The 24211-nt window shown below is 39.1% G+C and overlaps 1 protein-coding gene across 7 annotated transcripts in view; it reads right to left on the bottom strand.

Annotated features, from left to right (window-relative positions):
- Positions 1-784: 784 nt before the first annotated feature.
- The window catches only part of chrm2a (cholinergic receptor, muscarinic 2a), a 68728-nt gene continuing 45301 nt past the window's right edge, over positions 785-24211 (bottom strand). For all 7 annotated transcript variants that reach the window (XM_048549582.2, XM_048549583.2, XM_048549578.2 and 4 more), the window contains one exon: positions 785-2792. In XM_048549582.2, coding sequence (XP_048405539.1) covers positions 1338-2759 — 1422 coding nt within the window. In that variant the 5' untranslated portion in view covers positions 2760-2792 and the 3' untranslated portion in view covers positions 785-1337. The remainder of the gene's footprint in view (positions 2793-24211) is intronic.

Consider the following 24211-nt stretch of genomic DNA (forward strand, 5'->3'; position numbering starts at 1 on the left):
GACCCAAAAAACTCCTCTGCAAAGGTTTCCAACTTTTCAAGTGCTATATAACTGCTTTGATAAATTACACCTTACTTTATAGCAGGAACATCCCTTGCCCAATGACCAATGAGTGACCCTAACGTCTGAAGGAAAAGGCTTCAGTTCCCCGCTGACTACATCAGCTAAGCGCATTGAAACTCAGAACTTGCTTGATTGTTGGAGAAAAACAATAAGAATTCACAAACATGCACTTAGGACATTGCAACAGCTTTTACCTAATTAAATACTTTTTTATAGACTTTAGCCTCTGTGCACCAACAGAGTGTTGTCAAGATTCTATAGATTCTGTAGATTCAAATTGAGGTCAATTTATGTTAAGGCAGTGGGTTATTGTTATTCAGTAAACACTGAACTGAAAGCAATTAGATTCTTAATAACTTGAGGGAGGAGTTAAATGCTGACAAAGATCAAAAGCATTTGAGGAATTAATTTAATGCGTTGACACCAGCCTAGGCCAGCTGACCATCACTGATTAGAAAGTCAAGAGAACCATCAACTGTTTAAAATGTAGATTATTTTCTGTCTTTAAATGTATTTTTCAAAATAATGAATGAGTTAATATCTAAATGACTCAAACAGATTTTTTTCAAAGATGGCAACAGAGGGGACATTAAATGCGCAGTGTTTCCAATGTATTAGATTAGATTCCCTACAGTGTGGAAACAGGCCCTCCAGCCCAACAAGTCCACACCACCCCTTGGAGCATCCCACCCAGACCCATCCCCCTTAACACTATGGGCAATTTAGCATGGCCGATCCACCTAGCCTGCACATCTTTCGACCTTGGGAGGAAACCAGAGCACCCGGAGGAAACCCACGCAGACACGGGGAGAATGTGCAAACTCCACACAGACAGTTACCCCAGGTGGAAATCGAACCTGGGTCCCTGGCGCTGTGAGGCTGCAGTGCTAACCACTGAGCCACCATGCCACCCTGATTTGAAGAAATTGAAAATGTTATATTACACTAATATAAAGCTTTAATACCTTTTATGTTAAGTAATGTTACAAAAGTGAGAACTTGCCACTGAATATTTTGATGACATATTTTGTGATACATTTGGGGCAATTTATCTTTTAGTTTGCTCGTAAATACATTCTAATAATCAGTACACTCTTGATTTATAACAGACATTATACTTTCATTAAATATAATTCAAATGTGCTTTTAATATTATATATAAGAGTCCACTTGATCATAATCTGACACAATTAACACAATACATATACTTTTCTGGATGTATAATATGAAAGTCACTGTGTAAAATGTTCATGAAGTTGTGCTTGTGGCTGTTTTTATCTAGTTGCACCAATGTTTTTGTACTGACACATGAGAAGGTGTCTGAAGGTTTTCTTGAAGGTAGTATTACACAATGCATAGCAGGCCGGGTTGATCGTACTGTTGATGTAACAGAGCCAGTATCCAATAGTCCAGACTGTGTTGGGGACACAGATTGAACAGAAGGTGTTAATGAGCACCATGACATTGTATGGGGTCCAGGTGACGATAAATGCCAAGAGAATAGCCAGGATGGTTCTAGTCACCTTTTTCTCTCGGGTTACAGCCACCTTCTTCTTCTTAGCAGGGGTTTTGGTCATTTTAATGATCTTATGGGCTGCTCTGATCTCTCTGTCATTCCCATTCTTGCTGCTGCTACCTGGCACTATTTCTACTGTGGTGCCACAGTATTCACTTTTTTGAGAATTGCTGACTATCTTAATGCAAGAGAGTTTGGAGTTGTCCATCCTGAAACGGCTCTGGGTCATAGAGATGTTTCTGCTCTCTTGGACCATCACTTCCTCCTTCTGGTTTGATGGGACCACACTGAGTGAAGTTGACTCATTGGAGAGCTCCTTCTCCTCTCCTGGGCCACAATTATCAGTTGTGTCACCAATTATTTTACCATTTTGCACTTTGCAATGCGGCAACTCATCAGCAGCATTTGATATGTTGTTATTATTTGGTTTCAATATTTTGCCTTTCACCAGACTGGGAGAAACGGTTCCCTTGTTTGATTTTGTATCCTTCTTATCCTTCTTAATTCGACTCTTGCTGGCACGAGATATATGCACATACAAAATCGTCATTATAATAACAGGAAGATAAAAAGCAGCTATAGCAGTGCCAAAAGTGACAGCTGGATTTGAGAAGAACTGTACATAACATTCACCCTCACTAACCATTCGTCCCCCTACGATGAACTGCCAGAAGAGAATAGCAGGAGCCCACAGGATGAATGACAGCACCCAAGCAGCTGCTATCATCATACCTGCCATCTTAGTTGTTCGCTTCACAGGGTAACTAAGGGGCTTTGTCACACAGAAGTATCGGTCAAAGCTGATGATAAGGAGATTCATGACAGAAGCATTACTGACAACATAATCTAGAGCAAGCCATAAATCACACACTACTGGGCCCATAGGCCAGTAACCAATTACAATGTAAATGGTGTATAGGTTCATAGAGAATACACCAATAATCAAATCAGCACAGGCTAAACTGAAAATAAAATAGTTGTTAATAGTTTGTAAATGTCTGTTTACTTTGATAGAAACCATGACTAGAATGTTTCCAATAATGGTCACCAAGCTTAAAGATCCAGCCACAATCACAATGAAAACCACTTCAACTGTTTTGTAAGCGCTTCCTCTGCCGGTATCAAAGAAGTCTGTTAGGTTGCGGAGAGAGTCATTTCGCTCTGTTGAGTTCGCCATCATTTCAAACTGATGTGTAGTTCGTACTGATGAGGCCTAAATGCAAAAAGGAAAAGAAATAACATTAGGAAACTGATTTCAGATTGTTGAAATCAGAAGACAACTGGTCACTAATTGAATTTCTACTCGCAAGAACATCCAAAGACATCTGTTCCTTTAAACTTCAAAAATCTTTGCCAGGAGGGATTCAGTTTTAATTAGAAATCATCTTATAATTAAATTACTATCCAATTAATACTGAATTAATACTTAATGACTTGTTTTAAACTGAAAGACGATGTTGATAACTAACATTGCAAGCAAATCAGAGTACAAGTTTCACTGATCCAATATATTCACCTTTGTGCTCTGCATGTATTCAAATATTAAGGTAGAATGCTTCCACTCCTTTAATTCCTTTCAATTCATGTATCCAATACTGTAAACTTACATAAACACTGAAAATCTAGATAACCTAAGGAGTGTGACAAGAAGAACAGATGCACCCAGTGTTATCTCTCCCTCATAAAAAGAACAACCATCTTTCCCAACAATCCTTCAGTCAGAGGCAGATGTGAAGCAGAGCCCTAGAGCTTCGCCTCTGGGAATGAGAGCAAAACGTGAGATTGAATTATTTGATGTTGATGTCACGCATTTTAAAACAGATGGTTTTGAGGTCATTTTAATGGAGACCTAACACTAGTTTTAATTCTCTCATTTCCATAATGATGTAGTTATCCTTTAAGAGAAGTGTGTTAAACATAAATTGAGGGATGATTATCCCGGTGCAAGTATTTCAAGGCAGGAGCAAGAAGTATTTCATGAGATTTTTCACTGAAATCTTCATTTAAGCTGGTTGTCAGAAAAATTGTCTCCTTGTCCTCTATTTCATAATATTTAAATAGCTTCCCCTATGATTATTAAATGTCTTTGAAAGATTATGTAAGTTGATCAAACCTGTAAATGCCAATCAATAGTCTACTTGATGACATTGGAAAATAAAGACACAAGGTGAAAATATTAAGAAAGTAATGATTGATAGTGGAGAGGGGCACATGAGGGGGAAGATACAATAAGAGGGAAAACAAGGACAGAAGGAGAATGAATGAAAAGGGAACAGAAAGGAAAGAGATAAAGGGATGGAGAAGGAAATGAAGATTGAGGAGGAGAGATAACCAGTTAAAAGTTGAAGTTGCTGTCATCCTGCCAGACCATAGGGCTGGTCCGTCATTAGAGAGGTGATAGTTTAGCCTGAAGGTCACCACACCTCAGGTGATAGGAGGTTGAGAAGAGCAGTCCTTTACAGTAGCTTCAGCTGGTGTGGGAACTGAACCCATGTTGTTGACATCACAAAACAGCCATCCAGTCCTTGAGTTAACCAACTTGCTCAGTATTAATTTGCTCATAATAGGCAGAATGTCGGAGGTGAGTTAAGAGGGACTACCTTAACATCTTTGGAATCCCTATAGTGTGGAAGAAGGCCATTTAGCCCATCATGTCCATACTGACCCTCCAAAGAAAATCCCACCCAGACCCTCGACACTACGGGGCAATATTGCATAGCCAATTCACCTAACCTGCACATCTTTGGACTGTGGGAGGAAATCCATGCAGACATGGGGAGAATGTGCAAACTCCCCACAGACAGTCACCAGAGCTGGAATCGAACTCAGATCCCTGGTGCTGAGAGGCAGCAGTGCTAACCACTCACTGAGCCACTGTGCCACCCATGTCAAGACAGTATTTGGCTGATTGAAATCATACCTAGCACAAAGGAAAATGGTCACGGTCACTGGAGATCAACTATCTCTAGCCCAGGACACCACAACAAGAGTACCTCACGGTTGTGTCCTTCTTCAGCTTCAGCTGCTTTGTCAATGACATTGAGTCCATAATAAGGTCAGAAGTGGGGATGTTCACTGATGAATGCATAATGTTCAGCACCATTTGCACCTCCTTTGCCCCTGATGGCTTGCATCCTAGGGTCCTAAAAGAGGTGGCTACAGAGATAGTGGATGTATTCATTGTAATTTTGCAAAAGTCCTTGGATTCTGGAGAAGTACCAGAGGTTTGGAAAGCTGCTAAAGTGACACTCCTATTCAACAAGGGACAAAGGCAAAAAACAGATAAATATTAGAAAATTAACCTTAAGTCCATTGTTGGAAAAGTATTGTAATCAATTATTAAGGAAGCAATAGCAGAGCACTTGGAAACTCATAATCTAACACTGCAGAGTCAGCATGGCTTCATGAAATGGAAATTGCGCCTGATTAATTTATTAGAATTTTTTGAGGAAATCTCAACCAGAGAGAATAGAGGGGAACCAGTAGATGTGTTGCATTTTGACTTCCAGAAAGTGTTTGACAAGTTTCCTGACAAAAGACTAAGCCGTAAGACAAGAGCTCATGGTATAGGATGTAGAATGCTAGCGTAGCTAGAGAATTGGCTGATGGGCAGGAAACAGCAAGTGGAGATAAGTGTTTCTTTTTCGGGTTGATGACCTGTGACCAGTGGCATTCTATATGGATCAGTGCTGGGATCACAGCTGTTTACATCATATATTACTGATTTGAAAGGAGAAAGTGAATGTACCCTAGCAAAACTTGGCGACAACACAAAAATAGGTGGAAAAGTGGGTTGCAAGAGAGTTATAAACAGATTGCAGACAGATATTGATAGATTAAGTAAGTGTGCAAAAAGTTGGCAAATGGAGTATCAAGTGAGGAAATGTGAAGGTGATCACTTTGTAAGGGACAGCAAATGAATAAAATGTAATTTAAATGGAAAATAATGGCAGAAAGTTGCAATATAGAAGGATTTGGGGATACTTGTGCATGAAACACAGAAAGCTAGCACTCAGGTACAGCAGGTAATCAGGAAGGTGAATGGAATGTTGACTCTTAATTCAAAGGGGCCGGAAAATAAGTATAGGGATATTTTACTGCAACTGTACAAGGTGCTGGTGAGACCACATCTGGAGGGCTATGAACAGTTTTTGTCCCCCTTTTTAAGGAGAAATATCTTTGCATTTTATTGGAGGCAGTTCAGAGGAGATTACCCAGGATGATCCCAGGTATGGAGTGATATTCTGATGAGCACAGATTAAACATGTTGAGACTCTACTCACTGAACTTTAGAAGAATGAGAGTTGACTTCATTGAAACATGTAAGTAAATACTGAGGGAATGTTTCTGCTCATGGGAGAGTCTAGGATCAGAATAAAGAGGGATCAATTTAAGACTAAGATGAGGAGGAATTTCTTCTGAGAGCTGAGAGTCTTTGGAACTCCTTGCCACAGAAAGTTGTGGGGCAGAGACCTTGATTATTTTGAAGGCTGAGATAGATAGATTCTTGATCAGTAGAGTTACAGGAAAAGGACAGGAAAGTGGACGTGAGAAATGTCAAGCTAGCCGTGATCTTACTGAATGGCAGAGCAGGCTCAAGGGTCTGAAAAGCTTACTCTTGTTCTTGTTTCACATTTGTTATTTCCTCAAATACTGAAGCAGCCTGACTATATTCATGCAGCAAAACTGGACGTCCAGGGTTGGGCTAATGAGTGGCTAATAACATATGCACCACTCAAGTGCCAGGTAATGACAATCTGTGTACAGTTCTGGTCACCTTCTAAAGGAAGGATGTTGTTAACTTGAGAGGACCCTGGAAAGGTTTACAAGGACGTTTCCAAGATTGGAGGGTTTGAGCTATAGGGAAAGGAGGAATAGGCTGGGCCCTTCTTCCTGGAACATCAGACACTGAGGGGTGACCTTATAGCCTTTTACTAAATCGTGAGAGACATAGGTATGGTAAATAGCCACGGTCTTTTTCCTAGAGTAGGGGAGTCCACAACCAGAGGACATAGGTTTGAGGTGAGAGAGGGGAACAATTTAAAAAGGACCTGAGGGATAACATTCTCATGCAGACAATGGTGCATATATGAAATGAGCTACCGGAGGAAGTGGTGGAGGCTGGTACAATTACAACAATTAAAACGCACCTGGATGAGAATATGAGTAGGAAGGGTTTAGAAGGATATAGGCCAAATGCTACAAAATAGGACTAGGTCATTTTGGGATGTCTGGTCAGCGCAGATGAGTTTGACCAAAGGGTCAGTTTCCGTGCTGTATGACACTATCACTCTATTTCATGAGAGGTTATAATTAACTTTCTCTTTATATTACAATGGCATTTTTTGTGGTTTTCTGCATGGTAGTCTGTATAACTTGTATCATAAAGCTTGGGCTTTTTTTTTAATCAGATACCTTGGAGTTTACTAACAATGTCATTTATTTACGGAGCTCTAATATCACAGATTTACAGAGAGTCTGGATTCACTACTTACTGAAGTTACTCTATATTAAATATACATAGTTGACTGACTGAAGACCACTCATGACACAGATAGTGACTGAAGGCAAGGCAAAAATCTTTAAACTCAGACGTGACAAATCGTGCGATTGTGAAACTGTCTCAAAGGTACCTCTAATCAAATGGAATCTATACTACACTATACCATTATCATTGCTAAATACCCCACTTTCGATATACTAGGTATTACAATTAAACATGAATTAAACTAGAACAGCTATATAAATATTGTAGCTTAAAAAAACAATCAAGGGCTAGAAATTTGCTCTGAATAGCTCACCCCCTGTGTACCCAATGCCTGTCCACCATTATAGGGGACAAATCAGGAGTATGATAGAATGCTCTTCACTTGCCTGCATCTCCAATAGTACTCAAAACCAGCCAGGCCAAAGCAGCTTGCATGATGAGCATCGCTTCCAACATCCTTACACATTCATTCCCTCCACTTTCAGCACATACTGGTAGCAATGCACAACATCTACAAGATGCACTGCAGCCTTTTTTGGACGTGTTTCCGTGTTGTATAAATTTATATCTCACAAAGACTCCTCCATAGCACCTTCTGAACCCAAAAGACACAGATGCAGAGGGGTACCATGATCTGCAAACTCCCCATCAAACCTCACACGATCCTGACGTGGAACTATTTCATGATTCATTCACTGTCACTGGTTCAAAATCTTGTAATTCTCTTCTTAGAAGAACTAATGATTTCCCTACATCTTAAGATCACAGCGGTTGAAGGAGGTAACTCACCTCCACCTTCCCAAGGGCAATTAGAGGAAAGCAACAAATTCTGGCACAGCTAACAATGCCCACATTTGTGAATAAATTTTTAAAAGCAACCTGTTGTTCCTTTTTATAATTACTATCTGATCTATTCTGTATTTCCAGCGATGTTCACACAATTTCTAAGCTTGCTGGGAATCAGGTCACACAAGGTAGTGAAAAGTATCATAGCTGTTCATAATACTCTGAGAAAGAGACATTTTACTTGGATTCAAAATTTCAAATCAATTCTTTTGACACCTAACTAACATGGGACCTTCATCATCCATTGCTGATTTGATGAATAACTCTCAGGGACAATTAGCAAGTTGAATATTACCACTCACCACTAAACTTTTAATCTATAGGGACTTTGGTCCCAACATTTCACACTCACAATTTTAGTTTCTATTTCTTTGTGCTTACTGTAACCAATATAATATTTTGCTTCCCTTTACTTATTGGATTATTTTTGAAAGTTTTAAATTATTTACTGAAACCGTTCATTTTCTTTGCTCCTTTCTCCGGTTTTCTCTATTACTCACACTATTCCCTGACAGCCCTAACAAGCAGAGGAACAAAAGTAGGCCATTTAGCCTCTCACGCTTTTTGCAGCATTCAGACAAAGATAACTAATCTGTGCCTAAATCCATTAATCTCCTTTCCCTCCATAACCATTGATACCTAAACCTACAAAAAATATATTACAGGCAAAAATAGAAATAGCTGGTAAAACTCAGCAGGTCTGGCAGCATCTGTGGAGAGAAATCAGAGTTAATATTTCATGCTGAGTGAGAAAGGATCTGATTTGTCTCCACATATCCTGTCAGACCTGCTGAACTTTTTCTATTTTTGTCTCTGATTTACAATATCAGCAGTTACTTCAGTTTTTATTGAAAATATATTACACTCAGTCATGAAAGTTTCAATTCATCCAGCAGCTATGGTTTTTCAGAGATAGAATCCAGACTGGAGAGGTTAATGGAATGCATTACATAACATTCTTTGGCTTTAACGTTCAAATCCAGAAAGCTTTGGGGTTTGCATTTTAATAAAAGTTTACGTCCTTGAAAAGAGAAGATATGTAGGCCAATGGGAAAGAGCAGTATATTATGACTAACTGTAAGAGCTCTTTCAAAGAGGTGACACAGACATAATGGGCCAAATGGCACCCATCTAGGTTGCACCATTCTATGATTTCCACTACCCTTTGTATAAAGCATACATTTCCTGATGTGTGTATAAAGCAGCCATGCTGTTACTTCAAGATAGTTTCCCTTATTCCTGAACGTATTATGGGGGAAAGCATTTCACTGTATCTAGCACATTGCCACATCTAGAACGTGTGATTGGGCATCATCCAGCATGACCAATTAAAAATCAACTGACTGCTGGTAAATTTAAATAGTACTTTGGCAGGCCGTTTCATCACTACAAGGAATATTTTGAGTAAACCAATGCATACTGCATGGTAATTGTCTGCTGTCAGTTATGTATGTGTAAATATCCAGCTCTGATGAAGAGTCATCTAGACTCGAAATGTTAGCTTGTTGTCTTTCTACAGATGCTGCCTGATCTGCTGTGATTTCTAGTATTTCTGCCTTCAGTGTAGATATCCAAATATTGGCAAATAGTCAGGAAAACCTTCACCATCTTACACATCTTGGAATATGTCCTATAGACTTTGCCAAAGGAACCAATTTGCCCATTTCCCACTTCCCATTTAAAATGTCTTGTTTCTCAGCTGGAAATGCCATCCAAGATGAGCATTCCTTTCTGATATGGCCTCTGTTTAAAGGAAAAGCCCCAGATATTGAAGTATTAATAACCCTTGAAAGTATTGCCTTGCTGAATGAAGTATCAAATTGTGGTGGTGTAACAAGTTCATAATTGTTGCTGTGTGTTTTGTGAGGATATGTCAATGCGATTGGCTGCCTGCTTCTTGGTGCCAAATTCAAACCTGCATTGGGTAAGGAGAAGACAATGGCCATGGGATCTTGGTGATCTGCTTTCTTCCTGGTCATCCTTTCCTTGGCCCGTTAAAACATATTGTCCTTTCAATACAGAGCCGCAATGTGAATTTGAGGGTTGTTAACAGAGATAATGTATATTGGAAAAGCATTTTTGCTCCTGCTAGTGCCAAACAATTACATTGTGTAATATTGCAAAAGTCACTTCTCTAAGCAGCCTCTGTTTAGGCCACCGTAGTGCTGAAGATTCTTGAAAGGACCCACCTGAGTTCTTGCTCTTAAGTATGTAATTTTCTTGCTGCTTATCTTGGGACTCTGCCAGGGAGATATGTAAAATAGCCAAATCCAATATTAGGAGGGAGGTCTTCTAAGTCTACCTTGGAGCATTGCTCCTGAAAACCAGCTCTGATTCCACCCATTTTACACATGGAAAATAGGTACAATGAGGATCAAGCTCTACTCCAAAATGTATTTTGTATTTTGCTTCTGAATTATTCCTTCATGAAAATCCCATTCCCCATGTTCATTTGAAACCTTTCTAATCTGAAGAAGGGTCATTAGACCTGAAACATTAATCCTGCTTTCTCTCCACAGATCGGCCAGTCCAACTGACAATATCCATTTTTGTTTACTGAGATCTTTCCAGGTTAGTGAAGAACTATGCAGATCCTTCATCTTCCTCATTATCCTCTCTGTCTGATAGCTACATTGCTGCAACAGGTAAGGTGACAATGAAAGTGTGAAAAAGCCAGAAATAAAGAACGAGTTAAGAAAGCAGAGAAACAAAACTGAGACGATGTAAGAGAGATAAAATAAGGTTTGGGAGAAAGTATGTGACAAATGAGGAAGAGAAGAAGCGAAATAGAACTAAAGTAGTAGAATAAACACAACAATGAAAAAGGCAATATGCAGAAATCTGAGGGAAGAGAGGAACTGAGCAAAGAATCGAAGTGGCTACATGAAGAAACAGGGCCATGGAAATAAAACTAAGCAAGATTGGAGAGAGAGAACTGAATGAAAGTAGTTAAGTAGTGAAAGTAGTCACTCCTGTGTGAGTGCATAAAAATTAAAGTGCACTTGTGTGTTGCTAGCTTCGTCAGCAGCGGTCTTCTCACTGAGTTAGTGACATTAAAAGTGTGCCCACCTACATCTTCACCTGCCTACCCATGATTGCCTTGTTCTGCCAATATTGTTGGAGGAAGCTTGCCAGAAGAATCTGAGTGAATCCCAAAATGCTACTACTGTAAAAATGAAGACTTCATGAAGAAATGGAGACCATTACATATTCAGGCAGATAAGAAATGGATAATGGGATATCAAGTTGTACTACCAGTGGATTATAGAAAGGAGGGTTAAGCCAAAATACAAAATCATTTCTATTGACTTGGACTGCATAGAGATGTGATTGAATTTTGCCAGGTATGTCATACATGTCAGGTAACTGGAAAATCTTAGGAAATCATACAACCAGTGCCCTTTAAACCCATTCCCCACACCTGACCCATTATAACTTGAAGAATAGACATGACATTCATTTATTGCTTACACAAGTCAGGTAACCTTTGGAGAAGCTGGATTTGATAACTTTGTGAAACATTTGGCTGGAGGGATCTTTGGATTGAAAGCAAAACTATCTAGCAACAGGCTTTTGGATTTATTACGATTTGACACAGAACAGAAAAAGCACTTGCAGTCAGACTTCCAGAAAGCCTGTGAGCAAAGATCACTCTCTCCTTCTCTAAGTGGAAGAAATCCAACACTCAAAGACTATAATAAGAAGTTTTAGTTTAAGGAAAGACCCATGTCCAATTGACTAGCTACTAAGTTGAGGATTTTCTGTAGTCTACAACAACGGAATATCATCACTCAAAAAATGCAAAGAATTGGGAAAATTCACCTCACTTCATCCTTGTGACTTGGACTTTTGATTCATAGAATTTGATACTTTTTAAAAACCACTTTGTATCCATAATCTTTCTGCAGAACTATGTTTTTTCTATCTAAGTTGTGAATGAAGTGTATGCTGGGATTTAAGTGGGATATGACTTAAGTCTGCAAATTGTTAGTAAAAGATTAATTTTGTCATCTGTTAACAGGTAATTTTGTTTACCAGGAGTGAGTTTCTGTTATCTTAGATAACTCTCAAAATCAGATAAACTAACCATTTTAGTGATTCAATTGGTCGTTTATAGAATGTGTGACAACTTGTGGAATGGTGGGGCTTGATTTCCAGCATAATTTGCCCATCAGGATTGTGATATGCAATGTAAAGCTCCTCCCACTTCTTTTCATCTAATCTCATCAGCATATTGTTCATTTCCTTTCTCCATCATGTATTTTCCTAGCTTCGTGTTAAATGCATCTACATTAGCCACAGACACAATTGGGGTCATGTACAAAAACATGAGCTAGTCACTTTATAATCTTTCTGAATTCTCAACCAAACTGTGAATTTACAGGGCTCCTGCTGTATTAACGAGAGGTTCTGGAAATAGTCAAATAGTAATAATTCTATAATTAACACCTTAGGCTTATGTTACCAAACACCTATTGAAATTGCAAGTACTAATCTTTTTTTATCTTCAGGCTGGCTTTTTTTCAAAATTTTAAGGGCAAAGTATTTAAACGATTTGACAGTTTCAAAGACATTATTCATTTTCATGTAGACTCATGTCTACTTTTAAAAATCCCAAAGGAGCACGTAGACTTTCTCAAAAAGGGTCCTCGTCTTTGGAACGAAATCTGATAAGTTGAGAACTTTCTTTCAAATATCAAAAGACCACAAGAATCTCAGTGATCCAAATTGCATCTGCTCAATTCAATGTGCTGCAGCCTTTGCAAATTAATAATGGATAAAATATTTCCTATCCTCTCCCTTTCAGCCACGTCCCTATGCTCTCCCCACCAAACCACCCTACCCCTCAACACCTAAAACCGCTGTCAGAAATTAATATTGGATTTGGGAGGTGAGACCTCTGGATTCTGGTCACTTGTGCTACTTTGAAAGAGACACAAAGCCCTTCCAACTTTCCAGAAATTCAGGCTTTTGTCTATCAAAACCATTCATGATCTTAAAAGGACATTAATCAGCTTGCTCCTTTATTTCATCTTCTTTTTGAATTGCAACATTTACTTCTATTCCATCTGCCTTTCTTCTCCCTCAGTCCAATGCTACTTTCCCTTACATTATTTGTTTGCGTAACTGATTTCACCCTTCACCTCCATTGTCCCTTATTTCTCTTTCAATCATGTTACCTGTATGTAAATCTCCTGAGTTACGAAGGTAAACTGCTCAAGAGCTCTCACTGTGCTGTTATCTGTTATACTTTCAGAAATTTTCAGGGTTAAAGCATATAGAGATGAGCAGAACTTTAAAAGGTATAAATAAGAATTCACTGCAACCATGGTTTACAAATCAATGGACAGGTGACCCACAGCAAGGCATGTGTGAAAATATGGCAGAAAGGAAAAATGCAGTATGTCAATATCAAGAAAAGAACTTCCAACCTTCCCTTTAAGGTTTAATCACTGAATTTTGAACATCACTAAAGAACATTGGCAACCTTAATTCCATACATGTATCTCATTAATAGTTTAACTTCTCTCATTGTTATGGACAATGTTGCCTCATTCTAGCAATGGGAGGCAGGATGCCAGATGTCTTAGCTCCATGGGTGTGTATTCAGAAGAGTTTTACCCAGTTACAGACATTTGACTGGTTCTTCAAATAGGATCAATTCTGTATGTTAAGGAGAGCTCAGTATGGTAACAATTTCATGATTGGCTCCTGGAAAAATGGCTACTGCTTTGTACTTGGACATTACAGCAGAAACATCCAGTTTATGAAATACAGAAACACCTAAATCCCTCTCTTTTTTCTTTTCCTTCTGTGTTTGAAGAAGAAAATTCCAAGGAGCTAACCTATTCTGTCTATCTCTGCATCTCCTTTCTTGAGAGGAAAAGGGAAATGCTACCTTTAGAGACACTGAACAGGTAACTCTCCAGCCAATGAATGAAAAATTATAAATCAGTGTCTTTGCAACCTGATGACTACAACAAAGGATCAAAACAAATTGGAAGGGAATTGAAGGAAAACAATTCACCAAACTGGTGAACCTCTGACACTTTTGCTCCTTGGCCTGTAATATTGGTACCTTGCCTTTTCTCTCCGTGTCTGTTTGTGTATGTGTGGGAATTTTAAAAATGAGTCGTGTTCACGTTGTGGAATTATAAGCCAGCAATTCATGTTTCCTTCTTGACATTGGTTGTGATTTTAATAATAAAACTCTGAATTAGACATATCTGGTTAGGTAAAATTGAACAATTCAGTGGTTTAATCAATTTTTCACCTTTGAGATGACTCCAGGAATAGCAGAGAATTGCTCCAGGAGGTTTGACACCAATGATACATGCAGTCCTGAGAGTTGTAGTCTATGATCCTTGGTGAGAGGTGTGTACAATTACAGAGCCAGAGTGAGCAGTGGCCATGTGATTAGATGATAGCAGAGGGAAGATGATGGCTCCTGACTTTGCAGAACATGAATGATCATTAGGCCTGTTCTTGCACTGTCGTGCATTACATATCACACAGGAACTGCACTGACCTAAGCTCCTTTCTTTGTCCTGTCTGTGTGGGTCTGATGGTGTGGCTTCTTTTCCAGTGAGCAGGATACAGCACTATTCTTTCCATCATCCCATCAACCGTGATTTCCAGATCCCTGCTAGTAAACTGACAAGCTCACTTAGTTTCTGGGCCATTTCCTTTCAGATAACTACACAGGACCAAAGTGTGAAAGGCACTTGCTGATTTGCAGTGTCTAAAGTGCAATGGAGTTGGGATTCAAATATGCCACATGCGGCAAGAAAGACACCGTTCTCCTGCTGAGCAAGTCCATGAAACAGACACCATTGAAGCTGTTTGCATCATTAATGAGACAAAGAGTGAAGGATTGTGTGAGAAAAGTCACCATGAGCCATGGAAGGCTGGGTGCTATGAGTTTCATTCAACAGAACTCAGTCATAAATTGACAAAATTCAGCCCAGTTTCTAAGAATGTTAATTAACTTGGATGGTCTAATATTGGAGAAGGCAGGTTGGCATGGCAGGTGGACGGGGTTCTGGTGGCAATGCCATTATTCTGTCAAGAGTTACATGTGCGAGGCAAGAGCAGAGATTTTAGAAGCATCAGCATTACCTGACAAGTAGTTAGCCAAGTGTTTCAGTGGCATCTATGTAAAAGCAATGTACTTCTGCTAGCTGAATGCAAGAGGGAAAAATATCCACAAAATGGTGTAACATCTGTTGTGGTAGAAACATTGTCTGCAGGCAGTTTAAAGTTAAGAAAAAGAAAATTGAAGATATGGAAAAACAAGGATGATGAGTTGGTGGAAAGTATAGAGGGATGTCAGAGGCGAGTACTTTACACAGAGAGTTGTGAGAGCATGGAATGCGTTGCCAGCAACAGTTGTGGAAGCAAGGTCATTGGGGTCATTTAAGAGACTGCTGGACATGCATATGGTCACAGAAATTTGAGGGTGCATACATGAGGATCAATGGTCGGCACAACATTGTGGGCTGAAGGGCCTGTTCTGTGCTGTACTGTTCTATGTTCTATGTTCTATGTTCTATGAGACAGATGTGCCTGACTAGATTGGTCAGGAATATATTCACTACCGTTCAGAAGAATAAGTGGGGTTCTCACATGAAGACTATTGAAATTCTTTAGGATTAAGCATGTTAGATGTTCATGATTGGAGTGGGGGAAACAGAGTGCTGGTGTGCAGAACCAGGGGTCATTGCTTGAGGAGGCCTTTGAGGACAAGGATGAGGAGTTATTTTCTAACCCAGAGAATGGTGAGCAATCAGCATTATCCACCTCAGGAAACTGTTGAGGCCAAAACATTGAAGTCTTTCAAGAAAGTTGTAGATATATTTCTAGGAACAGAAGGGATCAAACAATATGGGGAGAAAGAGTGAGCAGGATACTGAGTTGGATGATAAGCCATGATCATATTGAAAGATGGACCAGGTGCAAAGGACCTACTTCTGCTCAAATATTCTATGCTTCCACATGAACTCATAAAGGTATATTGTCTTCATTTTAGGAAAGAAATGCATTGGACAAAATGCAGAAGTGATTTGCAAGAATGGTTCCAGGAATGAGAAACATCAGTTAGATTGATGAAGTCAGAACTGTCCTACTTGGAGAGAAGAAGACTGAGAGGAGATCTGATAGATGTTTTCAAAATCATGAGTACACTGGACAGAGTAGATAGGGAGAAGTTGTCCCTGTTTGTGATAAGGAAAAGAACAAGAGGACATAGATTTAAAGTGATGCGCAAATGAAACAGGTGCAATCTGAGAAAAAAAAACTGTTTCACAGAGCAATTAGGGCATGGAATGCACTGTCTGGAAATGTAGTGGAGGGAGGTTCAATTGAGGCATTCAAGAGGGCATTGGATAATTACTTGGATAGAAATAGTCTGCAAGGAAAAGAAAGGAGATTGTCACCTGGTAACAGGACCATTGTAGACAGGATGGACAGAATGGTCTCCTACCGAGCTATAACAATTCTGTGAATCTATAGGAATAAATAAATCTGAAATAGGTTTGGAGCATCTGAGACAACGGGAAATAGAAACAAACATGTTAGGAGAGATATTACAGATCAAACAACAAGGTCATAGGAAAAAAAGAAAGATTTCTACTTATATACTGCCTTTCACTGCCACAGGACATCGCAAGGCACTTCACATTCCAATGAACCATATTGAAATGTGGTCACTGTTGTAAAACAGGAAGCACAGCAGCCAACTTGTGCACAGCAGTCTCCCACAAGTAATAATGTGATTTTCAGCGACTAGGAGGCAGTAAGGACTGCAGACGCTGGAAGCTAGAGTCAATAAATGTGGAGCTGGAAAAGGACTGCAGGTCAGACAGTATCCGAGGAGTAGGGAGGTCAATATTTTGGACTGAAACACTTCATCAGGACTCGGAAGAGGGAGGGGAGCCCAGAAATTAATAGAGGGAGAGGGGCAGGGCTGGGTGGAAGGCAAGTGAAATGGAAACAGGCAGATGCAGGTGGGGGTAACTGTGGTTGGTCAGTGTGAACGGTGGAGTGGATAGGTGAGTAGGAAGATGGACAGTTTGGGGGAGGAGACATTTTGAAGTCAATATTCAGGCCATTGGACTATAAGCTTCCAAGGCAAAATATGAAGTGTTGTTCCTCCAGTTTACTGTTGGCCTCACTTTGACAGTGGAGGAGACCAAGGATGGACATGTCGCTGGGGGAGTGAGCACAGGATTTAAAGTAGATGGCAACCAGAAGGCCAGGTTGGCTGGTGCATGCAAAGTGCAGATGCTCTGCAAACTGATCTCTGAGTCTGCATTAGGTCTCCCCGATACAGAGGACACCACACCAGGAACGACAGAGCAGTGGATGAGGTAAGATGAAGTGCAGGTGAATCTCTGGTGGATTTAGATGGATTGTGTGGGTCCTTGGAAGGAGGTGAGAGGGGAGGTGTGGGAGCAGGTGGTGCACCTCTTGTGGTAGAGGGTGTGGTGAAGGGCCAGGTGGGAAGAATGGAGCTGATGAGGGATTTGTGGAATGAACAGTTCCTGCGGAATGCAGACGGGGTGGTGAGGAAAAGATTTGGTGGTGGGATCTGATTGTATGTGGCAGAAATGTAGGAGGATGATGCAATGTATTCAGAGGTTGGTGGGGTGGCACGTGAGGACTAAGGAGATTCTATCTTTATTATTGTTGGTGGGAGAGGGTTTGAGGGCAGAAGCACAGGAAATGGGGCGATACGGTTGAAGGCAGCCTTAATAACAGAGGAGGGGAACTATGGTCTCTAAAGTAGGAGGATATCTGGGAAGTCCGAGAGTAGAACGCTTCATCCAGAGAGCAGATGAGGTGGAGGCAGAGGAACTGTGAGTACGAGATATAATTTTCATAAGAGGGTCAGTGAGAGGAAGTGCAGTTGAGGTAGTTGTGAGAGTCAGTGGATTTGAAACGGATGTTGGTGGTGAGTCCATGCCTGGACATGGAGACGGAGAGATCCATGAAGAGGAGGGAGGTGTCAGAAATGGTCCAGGTGAATTTGAGGGTGTGGTGGATTGTGTTGATGAAGTCGGTGACATGGGAGGTCAGAGAACACAAATCAAAGTTATGGTCATCATTAGAAAAGGACTTACACCACCAGAAAACATGGATTTAAAAAAACAAAGTCTTAAAACAGCATGAAAAATAGAATAAAATAGCATGCTAACATTCAAGAAGAGATGGGAATGTGAGACAGTAAAGAAGAAAGGGAAAGATCACAGCAAAGTTGTTCCGTATGCTACCCTTCTTTTATCTACACTCTCTTTCATTTCCTGAAATGCAACTATTTCTGTGATGTTACTTGTACTGTTTACGGTGAAGACTGATGCAAAATTCCTGTTAATTCATCTCCTTATTTGTCATTACTAATTCCGCAGACTCACGTGCTCCAGGACCATGTTCACTTTGTAACTTGTTTTCTTTATAACTATCTATCAGAACCCTTGCAATCTTCTTAATAATTCTAATCAGCTTTGTCTCATATTCTAATCCTTCTTAATCTTATACTCATTCTTTGCTTTGTTAAGTGATTTTTCCAATCTTCTGATCTGCAGCTCATTTTTGCACAATTACATGTCTTCCTTTTTAATTGATATTTAACTGATCTTCAACATATTTTGTTAACTACAAATGGTAAATCTTCCTCTTGCAATTTTTTATTCTCATTGGAATGCATCAATTCTGTGCATTCGGAAATATCTCCCTAAAAGTCTGTCAATGCCATCTCTCTTGTCATATCTCAGAACCTAGTTTTCTGGTTCACTTGAGTTAGCTCTGCCTTTATATCCACACAGTTGCCCTTGTTTATGTTTATAAAACTCGTCTTGGACCCACTTTTCTCTCCATCAAATTGAATGTAAAATTCAATCAGATTATAGTGCCCAGGAGAGCTTTCACTATGAGATCATCAATACTACTGACACTAAAAAGTCTGTGTCAATTTTTGTTTTCACGTATCATGCAAGGTAAACGTATTATGGATTTGTCAAATATATGTCAATTGGGTTTTGCTGAAGGTACTTCAATTGTGCAGAAAATTTACCTCTGTAGTCTTATCATTACAATTGTACCTGACATGCAATTTTTTTTCTGAGATATTGCCGAACTTTTGCTGGATTTGAAGGTTATACTGCATATAGGCCCTTCATTTGCATTATCCTTGGAGCATTCTGATTCCTGTTTCAATGTATTTTAATCAAATTCTGTCATTCATTGCTTTTGATTTCACAATTCTGAATAATTGGCTATATTAGAGAATTTTCTCTCCGTTGGTTCCTTTAACTTGTACGGAAAGTGTCAAATGATTTTTATAGTTGTCAGTACTTGTGTAAATAGAAGCAAGGAGGAAAAGTAAGTCTTATAATGCTTATTTAGCAGAAAATGTTGATGTCCCATTATTGGTTCATTATGTACTTTACCAACACTTGCAATAGACAAAATTGGCATGAAACGACTATTTGGGCTCATCAAGCCTACCTCAGACCTGAGGATGGCTTGAAAATCAAAACAAAATGCATCTCAATCTCCTGCAGCTTTGTAATCTCTAAAGAAAGCTAAAAAAATTATTTTGGCATGACTGTGTGCACTATGCTCCTGTAACAACCTTTGTATTGTTGTATATTTTATGAATAACTGCAGCATTTAAAAAAATATATGTTTTAATGAAGAAACAGTCCATCAATTGAAGAGTTTTGACAGAGATCTGTCAGCTTTCAGAAATGGAAGCAGTACAGAAGGCATGCAATTGCAAAATAATAAAAAGGACCTAAGTAAGGCTCTGTATAAAAATGCATGCAGCTTTTGGAATAAAACAGATATTGCAAATAGAAATAATTGAGTATGATCTGATAGACATGGCTACAGGACGAAATTGCTTTGAATCAAAACATTGAAGGTTACAAGGAATTCAGGAAGCATAGGTAGTGAGGAAAAGCTGAAGGGGTTTTTCTCTTAATTAACGATGGTACTAGTACAAAAGGGAGTTTAGGAAGCCAGCAATTCAAAGGACTTTGATTTAGACTGAGAAATATTAAAGGCAGAAAGTCATTACTGTTATGTACTTTAGCAGTAATCACATAGTAGGGCAAAGTATGAAGGAATAAACAATGGGAGCTTGTCAGGTAGCAGGTTTAAAACCATTGGAAAAATCAGATGGGCAAATGTAGCATTGAGTAGGTATCCATGGAATGTTTTTGGGGTAGTTACTTGGAATACCATGTTCTGGAGTCATTCACAAGAGGGCTATATTAGGTGGGGCAATGAGGTCGGATTATTTAGTGATCTCATAGTGAAGGAGCTCCTGGACGCCTAAATAGAGGATGAAAGAAAGAAAATGTATCTGTGAAACTGTTGGAAACACATGCTGAAAAGTCCTTGTATTTTAATGGAGCTCATGGTAGGGTCTTAAAAGAACTGGCTATTTGGAAGGTTATGCAACATGGCATTGGTGAGACTATGTACGAAGATATAAAATAGGAACGGAAAAAGGTCATTCATCTCCTCAAGCCTGCTCCACCAATTGATAAGATCTTGGATGATTTAGCTGTGTTGTGAATTCCAGTTCCACATTTACTGCCAAAAAGCTTTGATTCCATTCCCTAATAAAAATCTTTCTCTCTCTGCCTCAAAAATACTCAAGGACTCTGTGTCCACCCATCTTCTGAGACGGAGAGTTGTAAAGCCTCCCTGACCACACAACTCACAAGCTGAAACACCATTTTCCACATGCATCTAATCAACCCTTCAAGTCCCCCTCCAAGCCACTTGGAAATCCTAACTTGAAAACATACTGCCATTCCTGCACTGGTCAAAATCCTGGAATTCCCTGCCTAATGTCATTTTGGGTCAACCCAGAACAGGTGGACTGCAGCAGTTCAAAAAGTCAGCTAACCACCACATTCTCAAGGGCAACGGGGGACAGGCAAAAAATGCTGGTCCAGCCAGAGATGCCCACATTCCCAAATGAATAAAAAAAACACCATTCAGGATCTCATACACTTCAATCAAGCCACCTCTAACTCTCCTGAACTCCAGTGATAACAGACGAGTCTGTCCAACCTTTCTTCAAAAGACAATCCATTTATCCCAGGTAAATCTCCTCTGAATCACCTCCAGTGTATTTACCTCCTTCCTTAAGTAAGGAGATGCGAGGCACAAATAGGCCTATTCCTGCTTCTAACTTGTACATTTTTATGTAAATATAGGAGCTACGCAGATAGAAATAAACCAGAAAATCAGAATTATGTGAAATAAATAACCCAGGTCCTCAGAGGGAAGATGAATATACAGTGCAAAGGAAGTGCACAGAAAACAATTAAATTTTATAGAAAGTATTAGATGTTTCCCGAAATTGTTTGAAGAAATCTGGTTGAAGATAATTTAAATAGGAGCTGGCAGGAAAGAAAGAAATGAAGGACAAGAATAGAACAGTAATTTTTAAAATCTAATTTAAAACTCAACTCATATATTGTAATCTGACTTCTATGCTGTAGTTCACTGACCCTTAATGGAAAATAATGCACGATGTTGATGTATTGTAAATTACAAAGGATTGATCAACAACATCTTGTTTGCTTGACCTTTTAAATAATACTCACATTATATGTGGACCAGCTGTTCTTCATATTACATTCTAAATTTCAATAAAATTTCAGTTAGGTATCTGTTGATCTCTGAGGATTTCTGTTTCGTTCGCTATTAAGCAAATTGTAAAAATTCAGACTGCTTCAAATTAGATTTAGTAATTAAAACATGACAGTTAGATCTAAGATGAGTCAGATACAAATGAAGCACTGAATTAGCATGTTATAGAATTCAGCAAAACATAGAAACTGGGAAGATGGAAGTGTAATTGATCCTAATAAATGTGCCTCAACATGCACGCATATATGTCTCAGTGTATGGAAATAAGTTTGAATAAATGTTTGTGTGCAAGCATTTTATAAATGAAAAACGGAGCTCATTTTCCCAAAAGAGTAACTGGAGCAACTTAAAGGTCCAAAATATGTCAGGCAACTAATGATCACAATGGGCAACACTGGGGTTAGTGATAATGCAGTGCTCCCTAATGCTATATGGTTTGCTATCATCTGGGAGCATAGACAAATTCATTTCTTATTGTCACTATTGACTGATTATCTCCGTCCCTGAAGTTTCATATCCACATGATGAGAATGAACAATTATTATATTCAAGAAGCCTTCACAGTATTTGGCTCTCACCACTCAATTCCCTCCCATTTTTAATCCTTTCTCTTACTCCATAACATTGTAAGTTGTTTTCCAACTCTCAGACTGAGAAAGTAGCAATTATTCCTTGGCATTTACTTCATGGTTATTTTGAACCTGAAGATGTTTTAACACTTTTAAGTCTTATAAACTAAACTTAAATTTCATCCAAGATAAATTGAAATTTATTTTAAAATTTGGCTCCTGTAATTTAAATCTGATATATTACAGCTGATTGGTCATGGCACATGGGAATGCAATGAATAAATTAGTGATCAGATTCAAATGCAGATGCATCACTTTAATAAATTTAACCCTATCTGTTATTTTAATTGTCACTCTGAGTATACCATAAAATTTAAGATAAAACCATAGCAATTTTAACCCAGGGTGTGAATCAAATGGACTGCCATGTCATACTGAAGTCACCAACATGAAAATGATTTTCCATGATAATCTCATAATTCCTGAATTTCATTTAAGTGATAACACTAAAATGGCAGAATCTTGGTGAAAGTGCTAATGGATCTGATCTAATTACAGCAAAGCAATTTGTTATACAACAATGGTCAAACATACAATTAAATCATTACTGTATCAACTGTTGTTCAAACTGTAGTAGATGTTGGCACAGAAGATTCCAGATCCATGTCCACCTTCTGCTCTTTGATTCCCCTGGTTGTGTGTGCCCAAGTGTCCTAATTGCGTAATTAATGATTAGAGCTGAGTCATTAATTACTCAGAGGACTTGTTATGAATTATAATTAATCAACAAATCCATGAATTGCAATTGATTTGTTTCACCATAGAGTCTCCAATGGCTGTCATTTCAGTGATATAATTACGCTGTACATGTAAACATGGTCTTAAAGGTCAATTTTCCTCATTGCACAGCATAATTGAGAAAGAGCAAGTGCTGTGAATGTATTTTTTAAATAATATCATCTACATTAGCTCAAAGAAGATTGGAAGAATTACAACAAATTTTCTTATCATTACCATTCCATGTGGAAAGCCCAGAAACATTGAGATGAATACACAAACAAGTAAATGCGAATGAGTTCCTGGTGGTGCAACTGTTAGATCTGGTCATCACTAGGCTAGATTAATGGAAAGAAAGCAGATTCTTTCTGTTTGCTGTAAAACCCTCAACTGAAATATACTTCAGCCTGTTGCTCGTAATTGAACAACCCTGGAGCTAATTTAAAGAGCCATAAGGATGACATCTGTGGGAAGTGGAATTATCACACTATTGCAGCAGGAACACAGTCTTGAGACATGTTCTTGGGGTGCAGTAGAGGGATATTTATTACATCTTTAATTGCTGCATCTGAAATGGAAATAAATTCAAGGAGTCGAGGGAGGGGAAGGAGGGGAAAAGCAGCAGTGTAAGAGAGCAGGAAAGGAGAGGTAGAGAACATTTGACACATGATGCTTGTACAGGCTTTTTGGGAAACATTAATCCCATTCCCTTTTTCTATAGAACGCCAACAGCTATTTTTCAAATACTTATATAGAGCTGTGAGACAGAGTCCTAGTGCATATTTAAGGCTAAGATAGACTCTTAATCAGGAGGGAAAATCAAAGGTTGCAAGAATACGGTAGGAAAGTAGACATGCAGAATGCCAGATCAGCAGACTAGGCTCAAGTGGTAAAATGGCCCATTCCTGTTCCTTTTACTTAAAGGAACTTTGTAGCCTCTTAAAATCTAAGAAATACACTGCACGTCTGGTCTTCCTACCAAGTCGAAAACATTGTAGTTTTCTGCATTGCATTCCACCTGCCAGGTTCTTGCCCACTGTCTAAGCCTGTCCAAATTGACTTAAGTACCCTTCATACCTTCATGTTAGAACAGATTCCTTCCTAGCTTTCTGCCATCAAAAAACATGGAAATATTACATTTAGTCACTGCATCCAAATCATTGATAACAAGAATGACCCATTTAGCCCTACTCTCTACTTTTGTCCAGTAGCTAATCCCCAATCCATTTCAGTAATTTTCCTTCTCTCCCACATGATTTAATTTTGCCAACCAGTCCCTTT

Source organism: Stegostoma tigrinum, chromosome 18, assembly GCF_030684315.1.
Source record: "Stegostoma tigrinum isolate sSteTig4 chromosome 18, sSteTig4.hap1, whole genome shotgun sequence".
Classification (NCBI taxonomy): Eukaryota; Metazoa; Chordata; class Chondrichthyes; order Orectolobiformes; family Stegostomatidae; genus Stegostoma; species Stegostoma tigrinum.